The 7762-nt window shown below is 35.7% G+C and overlaps 3 protein-coding genes across 3 annotated transcripts; 1 reads left to right on the plus strand and 2 right to left on the minus strand.

Moving 5' to 3' along the window:
• Window positions 1-359: 359 nt before the first annotated feature.
• LOC107187050 (unconventional prefoldin RPB5 interactor) lies at window positions 360-2108 on the minus strand. The gene is made up of 6 exons (XM_015575046.1): window positions 2044-2108; window positions 1590-1839; window positions 1355-1501; window positions 1145-1292; window positions 570-1077; window positions 360-476 (listed from the first exon to the last, which is right to left on the minus strand). Exons 1-6 carry the CDS (start codon window positions 2104-2106, stop codon window positions 360-362), a joined length of 1233 nt encoding a protein of 410 aa, XP_015430532.1. The 5' UTR covers window positions 2107-2108.
• Window positions 2109-2883: 775 nt separating this feature from the next.
• Window positions 2884-4197, plus strand: LOC107187015 (60S ribosomal protein L35). Its single transcript, XM_015575005.1, has 3 exons — window positions 2884-2944; window positions 3381-3517; window positions 3918-4197. Exons 1-3 carry the CDS (start codon window positions 2942-2944, stop codon window positions 4147-4149), a joined length of 372 nt encoding a protein of 123 aa, XP_015430491.1. The 5' UTR covers window positions 2884-2941; the 3' UTR covers window positions 4150-4197.
• Window positions 4198-4541: 344 nt separating this feature from the next.
• On the minus strand, window positions 4542-5861 carry LOC107187012 (L-selectin). The gene is made up of 4 exons (XM_015575001.1): window positions 5768-5861; window positions 5476-5670; window positions 4780-4985; window positions 4542-4700 (listed from the first exon to the last, which is right to left on the minus strand). The coding sequence occupies exons 1-4, from the start codon at window positions 5859-5861 to the stop codon at window positions 4542-4544; spliced, it is 654 nt and encodes a 217-aa protein (XP_015430487.1).
• Between the last annotated feature and the right edge of the window lie 1901 nt (window positions 5862-7762).

Here is a 7762-nt window from a genome sequence, read left to right on the forward strand (position 1 = left end):
TAACTATACAAATTCAAAGAATATATGCTCAGACACAACTGAAGTATATATGGGTGTACAGGTTAACATTATATAAACATTAGCCAATCAATGAAATAACGGTAATTGAAATTGAATATATTAACATCCTATTAACCGTTGATGTGAAGATCCAATTGTTTTGTACTATAGTCTATCATTACAGTGATGGTATTAATGCACATGCAAATCGCTTCTCCAGGAAATGTTCATACAAGAGAATTGCTTCCCCTTTTAAATTCTTCAGGTGTGTCACGCCGAAAACCAGAACAGAATAGAAACGTATATTTTACTAGAAAACATTTTTTATTTAAAAGAAAGTGGTTTTAAACCACAATCCATTATTTCTTCAGCTGGCGATCGCGTTTAAATCTACTAACTGGCCGAGTTTCTTTGTCCTTATTTGAAACGTTCTGTATTTCCGACGATGTATCTCTTTCCTTGATATCTTTCACTACCTAGAAGTTATGAAACACCGTTTATATTTAAAAAAATGTAATTTATTGTATTCTAAACATAATGTCAAGACACAAACGGTTCTGAATTCTTACTGTTTCATATGTAGAAGGCTTAATAGATTCTTCTTCCTCTTCGTCTTCTTCTGTACTGTAATCTGGTGGAGGAGCCTGAATAGGTGGGATATCATTTGACGATCTCTTTAAGATCGATTTAGGCTTGGAAAATATCCTATAAATATCTGCTGGCGTTTTTATTGAATCCTCTTCCGACATTCTGACTGGATTGCATTCAGAATGTCTAAATTCTATCCGAATAATACTTTCTTCAGAGTCTTCAATTTCTTCGTTCGTTTGCTTTATTTCTGTTGACTCCTCAACTTTCTGTTTATTTACAGTGTTACCTGGCTCAACGAATGAAACTGACTTTTTTATTTTACGACTTTCAACTTCTTCCACAGACTGTGTGTCCATCACTTCTTCCTTCTCTTCTTCCTTTTTGTCCTCATTGAAACTGTCCTTTTCACTTTCAGACGAACTTTCTGAATCGTAGGAATAATCTTCTGGCTCATCTCCAAAGAGTTCATATTGTTCATCTTTCAATCTACAAAGAGAATACATTTTATTTGAAAATGATAAATGACAGTAATAACAATACCGAAGTAATATACCTATTAAATTCGTCGGCTAACTCTTCCTCTAATTCAAGCTGATCAAGTCTCTCAAACAGATCTTCTTCCGTTTCAATTTTCTTTTTTTCTTCTTGCTTAAATTTAGCTAATTTCTGGTGATACTCTCTCTCTTTTTCCCTATGTTTTACTGCGAAAGAAAGTTTAGTTCTTACCAATTTAGATTAAACTTGAAAAGAATATAGGAATTACCTTTCCATTCTTCAATTTGATCATTGTTCCAATGTTCCACAATTTCTTTACCAGCACAATTTTCAAAAAGATTACTGTTTGCAAATAACATCCTTGTTTCATATAAATCCCTCTCAGTGCCCAACTTCTTTAACATTTCTTCAGCATCTATTAGGAAACATATATTTAGAACCTAATTAATTTATCATATCAAATTTTACTTTATTCATCACATTCTGCTATCTATTAAACTTACGTTGTATTCTTCTTGCACAAAGTGCTGCTGCACCTTCAGCACTATATTTTACAAAATATCCATCACCCAAACAAGCAAGTACTTCATTCGTGTGAATTAATTTTCCCTTCAGCAATGCTCTCTTCCCTACAGGTACCATACAATTTACATACACATTTTTTTGAAAAGTATGCAGTGCCTGTGCAACTTTCTCATGACCTTTTTTGTAGTCTGTCCATATTTTGCATTGTTGTTCATTTCGTTGTATTGCCTTCAAAAAGTTAATTTATATTATACATAGAAAATATTCTCAAAATTCAAAAACTTACAGAAAATTAAATACGATATATGTATTGATGGACTGAATCCTTGAAACGTTATTCAAATTTCCGTTCCGCCATTGATAATAAAAAAAGTACTGTTTTAAGGAAAATAATATTTATTTGACTATCTTATATTTTATTGAACTATCTACCTTTGAAAAAACCTCATCCAGAAGTACGCGTTGAAAGTTTCGTGCTTCGCCTTCAGGATTCATTATTTTAATAATAATATTAAACTATTAACGTAACAAATACGACAGTATAATTAGAGAGATTTAATAATGAGTTTATTTACAAATAACGGCATTTATTTCTTTCTTGTACATTGAAATTTCTTAACGAAGATTGCTTAGTTTATATATATACATATGTATATATTACATATTGACAAATTGTATTAAACTTCTTATATAACTGCATACATTATTTAATTGGTTTCATCATACTTCCAACTGACATTATAATTTCAATAACTATTTACAAGATTTTTTTTTAATTATAACCCCAAAATCAACGTTCAAAATTGAATGCCGTTTGCAGGACTACATGAAAACAATACCAAAAACAAAGAATACATAATCTATAGTGTGGTAACTGTGACAAAATATTTTCAATATTATTTTAAGTTATAAATAGAAAGTAACTTGCAAAAATAAAATTTATCACGATTCCTCTATCTTTAAATACAATAATGGAAAGAAAAGTTTATCATGTAATTAGAAATTAATAACTAATAATAAAGGGTGTTAGATATATAAATATATCTTTAAATTCAGTTCATTTACACTTCAATGCACATATCTTCTATATGTACACATATATGAACCTCCACAATCAAATATTAACACCATATAAATCTTTTCATTATCTTGAAAATATTTTATTAGTTTGTTTTGAAATTCGCGGTTAAATTTAAGAAACACACGGTGTTTTTACTTTGTCCGTTAGATGGAGCTACTTCAAACATCTGAGAGATGCGTATCTATCCGTCCCGTTGATTCGTGATTTTCTTCCCTGTTTCTTTTTCCATCGAAGAGGAATTGCCGCAAGATGGTTAGTGAACGAGTGAAAATCTGTTTCTGCTTAAAACATCCTCATCGATCGCCCTTTATCAATTTGATTATCATTTTCTTCAATGCAATGCGATTCCAAATATGTATACATTTTTTCCCCTCAAATGGCATTCAACAATACATTCTAATACATAACCTCAACCCTTACGGCCACAACAAAATCCTAAAATCATTACTTGTTAACGTTCCTTGTTTGAGTTACTTACTTCCGGTTACATTAATTATACTTTAATTGCATTAAAAAATCGTCGTGAAATGAGTCAGTTGCTTTTCAAACGTAACATTAGATAGAAGTCCGAAGACAATGTTTTCATTGACAGTAACATAGAAGAAAACATGTGTTACTAATTGTTGGGGTTTTCGAAAGTGTTTAGAAGTGGTTATTTACTGAAAAGTGTTGTGATTATTGTTTTTAGGGTAAGGTTAAGTGCACGGAGCTGAGGACGAAAGACAAGGAGGAGCTGCTCAAGCAGCTGCTGGGCCTCAAAACAGAGTTGACCAACCTGCGTGTGGCTAAAGTCACTGGAGGAGCTGCTTCTAAACTTTCAAAGATGTATGTATAAACTCTGAATATATTATCATTATTTTATTACATTTCTGTGTGCTTGAAATAAAGTTTTAAAATCTTGAAGTGACTTAACAATTTAAATTTAAAGAACAACGTTGAAGTTTCTACAGTTTTTTAACCCTAAGTAGGTGAAATCACCTTTAAAAATTAATTTAAATTGTGTAACTTAACAAATGCAGATAAGAGTAATGTAAAAACTAGAATAATCTTTATTGATATTAAAGACAATAAAATACATGAAATCGCTTTGTCGAAGGTATTCAATTCCTTACAATAAGAGATTTTGATAACGCTATATGAAATTCAGCATTAAACTTAAATACAAATATATATTATTGAATACTGTTTATCCGTATAAGGTTATTTGATTTTCTTTGTATTTCAGCCGTGTTGTAAGGAAGGCAATAGCTAGAGTGTACATTATTATGCATCAAAAGCAAAAGGAAAACTTGCGTCTGTTGTATAAAAACAAAAAGTACAAGCCTCTGGACTTGAGACCAAAGAAAACTAGAGCACTCAGAAGGGCATTGACACCTTTCCAGGCCAACAAAAAGACTCTGAAAGAAGTACGCAAACAATCCGCCTTCCCTCCAAGAAAATATGCTTTAAAGGTGTAAACTACAAGGTACTAATAAGGGACAAAATAAAGTTTTTTTAAAAATCAACATTGTGTTACTCTGCGGAAACAAACAAAATGAATAGTCACACGAAAGTATCGATGAATGCTTTTTATTTTCTATAGAAAAAGAAAGAGTACAAAAGTTACAATTAGACGGACAGCTTCTACCAGCTAAGAAGTCTATCGCGATCCTTGATTGTTCAACGTCTAACGCAACATTTAAATTAATCGTAGAGAAATGATTAAGGAGAAAAGCGAGAATTAATTTAGAACAATGATACAATGACGCTATGATACAAAAGCTGTTGCCTGAGGTGTTTTTCACTTCCGTTGAATGCTCTCAGACGTTGAACGGTTCAAGAATCAAACGAAAGCTGTTTAATGTGAACTTTAAAGGCGAATGCCAGGATTTCTGGAGACCACGAAGTTTAGAAGCTCGTCGCTGTCCTCGCAGACGAACGGTTTTCGATGGTGGCAGGCGACGTCGTGCCATTTCACCCCGTCGTTGTAGAAGTTGTTCAGAATCGACAGGCAGGACTCGTCGTTGCCCTGTAACATAAACACTCCATTTATGTACCGAATATATTTTAAGATACAATAGAATCTAAGTAGATTTAACGTTAAATACTTGGGCAGCCTCGCGGTTGTCGGGTTGCGCCTGTCCGTATCCACCGGTGTGACTCCAGTCGCCGGAATTCCGTTGCGTGGTGGCGCCGATTTTGGCTCCTGAACCAGACCAGAACCATCCGTTGACATTTTGCGGTTGAAGGTCTGGTCGGTCGCAGCCGTTGAAGTTACATTTACGTCCAGACGTCCAAATGTATCTCACGTTTCCTAGACAATTGAATAATCGAACACGTAAGCAATGGAAGGAACGAAGTACGACGGGCAAACTCGGCTTCCTCTAGGAAAATATCAATGTAGGGGTAAGGGGTCTCCTATTGCTTGATAAATTTATTTCAAATACTAAAATAAATATTAATTTGGCATAAATTTCAGTAACTCTGAGACCAAGTGGTAGGAAGTCTTTTCCTTACATAACTTTTTCCCCTGGCGGAAGTCGAGGGTGCAATGAACTCTGACTATATTGCCATGGTCAGAACTGCAGGGGAGTAAAATGGCAATGAGTTCAGAGCCCCCTCCATGCCAAATTCTATCGTCATAGCCTCAGCGTTGCGCAACAGTTGGGTCCTAGTGGGAGAGTGAATTTCTTTGCCCGAAAGTACGTGTGAAGGGGAAGTGCCTCACGTGGCAATATAGTAAGAGTCCACTGTATACGTAGAATCTGTTTTGTGAAATAATATTCTTCCGTGTCGTAGCTCACCACGAACAAGTCTCTGTTTAATAAACTCATTTTCTTGCGGCGTCTCAAGTGAAACTGCATCCATACAATGTCTTCTGCAGATGTTACGCGAGTCGAGCCAGTCCACCTCAAGATTTCTGGTCGGTTGATGCTCCCAGCTGAAGAAGTACGAATGAGCGACGCCTCTACCGTCTCTATATGTGGCGTGCCGTACTCCTGTAATGGAACATCGTTTCAGTACACCGTGGTTGTGTAAAAAAGAAGGAAAAACAGTGGAACGAAGAAAGCAATTCATAATTGAAATTATGCTCACGATTGGCACAACTGCGTGGATCAGGAAGAGCAAGTCGACGTTGGGCGTTCACTGCGACGCCAGCGAGGAGCACCATCAGCCATAACGTCTTCATCTTTGTGATTCTTAACAAAAAAAAAAGAATAATTGGTTTTCCATTTGTGAAACAACACTTGTCGTTGGTTACACTTTGTCATATATTCATAAAAAGAGTGAAAATAATTAAAAAGATTGTTAATACTCTCAGTAATTTTTCTGGTCCTAATGGACACACGTGATACGAAGACAAGAATTTAAAAAAAAAAAAAAGAAGAATGCACGAAAAGTTTATCCACAGATCAAGAGGTTCTCGAACTCCGTTGGAAGGTCGTTGATCTGCGTTCAATTTCAAGAGGATGCGCTGTGAGAAGATTCTTTTCCGTGCTGAATATCCAGTAGGTAAAAGTTCCCTGGGAATGAATCTTTGTTGAGGGTGAAAGGAGACATTTCAGAAGTGAATTATGATCCGAGAAGGAAAAGGAGACGATCCTCTCGGTCTATCCCTGCCAGCCGGCACGACAGTGAAAAATGTGAGGGGATTTTGCAACTGGTCTGCGTCTTTTTTTTTTTATAACACACGACGCTAACTTTCCTCGCTGGCTCCGTGGACTTGCAACTTTCTAAATCGTCTCCGCGACACCCGGTGGACGACTGGCGATGAATTCCTCGAGCAGTGGCCACTCAATTCTCGATCATTATCTAAATAATTCTCTCTGGTGCAATGCAACTGAATGTCTTTAACAATGAAACTGGAGCAGAAAATGATACATGGCTTAGCAATGTATAATTGCAATATGGACTGTTCAGCGAAGTGCGATCGGAGATTAAGAAACGTGGCTAAAGTCTGGAGCAGAAATTGATGGAAAGGAAACCGTGCCCCTTGTACCTTAGACTGTAATTAATAGAATGCAAAGATTTATACAGGGTAGCCCAAAAGTCACTAGACCATTTAAAAAGAAAATAACTCTCTATGCTTTTTATAAACAGTAAATATATTTGGAATTTATTTTTAATTCAGTTTTGTAGATTATGACCTTCAAATGGCCATCATTTTGTTTTTGATAGTAGTGAGGGCTCTTTCTAAAAAGTTATATTTCAAAATGGTCTATTGACTTCTGGGCCACCCTGTGCAAATTCAGAAAAATCTGACGTTAAATAATAACTGTGGTTTCTATTGCAGGTTTTAATGGGCATTGACAGAAGTGTAGAAGTTTTTGAAGTTTGTTTTATGAACCAAAGTAATTATTCTGCAATCTCGACACTGCTTTCTAGATATTTGGATAATTCCCCAGTGTTCTACTGCATTACTCTTTCTGTGCACGTGTTCGATTACCGCATAGAATAACAATGACCCGCATTTGGGATTCCGCGTCGTTGGGGAAGTTAATGAAGTCCTGCTCTTAATGAGACTGCTTTCGCTAAAAATTAGATTGTTGCCGGGTCGTTCACCTGGATCGAACGAAGTACGCTTCGCCGTCCAGGAAGAGTCCGAAGTTACAAAACGAATCGTTTGAAAATTGTATGGAAGACTTTTTATCTGTTCAACTGATTCTTGATTACGGTCGAGGATAGATTTAAATCGTCCAACCGTGTCGTTTGTCGGCACGGTATTTCTGTAGTCGTAACGTTGATTGTTATTACAGTGGCGGAAGGTTGTTTCAATTATCGGTTGACGTAACGGTTCTTCAGACCGTTTCACTGACCCAAACCGCAAATTTAATTGGGACAGATTTGAACATTATCGTTTACTTTTTCAGGAAATATTTTGTCTAACCTTTACAGTCTCTACTACGTTCAAAATCAATATTAGTTGATAGTATTGAGAAATTGTTATTGGTTTGAATGATGGGTCGGAATTCGTGTGTTCAAGAGTGGTAGGAATAAGTACATAGAATATGTTGCAACACGTAATTCGGGCGGAAGGTGTTAGGAAGATTTCTAAAACGGATGGCCCTACACCGGATGAGGATTTCGTCA

Source organism: Dufourea novaeangliae, unplaced genomic scaffold, assembly GCF_001272555.1.
Source record: "Dufourea novaeangliae isolate 0120121106 unplaced genomic scaffold, ASM127255v1 scaffold96, whole genome shotgun sequence".
NCBI classification, from domain to species: Eukaryota; Metazoa; Arthropoda; class Insecta; order Hymenoptera; family Halictidae; genus Dufourea; species Dufourea novaeangliae.

Bases quoted from the DNA above. Each gene is read 5' to 3' on its own strand.
- LOC107187050 (XM_015575046.1), bottom strand. From the start codon at position 2,106: ATGAATCCTGAAGGCGAAGCACGAAACTTTCAACGCGTACTTCTGGAT. The intron at 1,840-2,043 runs GTAGATAGTTCA...AACTTTTTGAAG, and splicing joins TGGATGAGGTTTTTTCAAAG to GCAATACAACGAAATGAACA. The intron at 1,502-1,589 runs GTAAGTTTAATA...GTTTCCTAATAG, and splicing joins TTGTGCAAGAAGAATACAAC to ATGCTGAAGAAATGTTAAAG.
- LOC107187015 (XM_015575005.1), top strand. The intron at 3,518-3,917 runs GTATGTATAAAC...TTTGTATTTCAG, and splicing joins GCTTCTAAACTTTCAAAGAT to CCGTGTTGTAAGGAAGGCAA.
- LOC107187012 (XM_015575001.1), bottom strand. From the start codon at position 5,861: ATGAAGACGTTATGGCTGATGGTGCTCCTCGCTGGCGTCGCAGTGAAC. The intron at 4,986-5,475 runs GTGAGCTACGAC...TCAATTGTCTAG, and splicing joins TAAACAGAGACTTGTTCGTG to GAAACGTGAGATACATTTGG. The intron at 4,701-4,779 runs GTATTTAACGTT...TTTATGTTACAG, and splicing joins ACAACCGCGAGGCTGCCCAA to GGCAACGACGAGTCCTGCCT.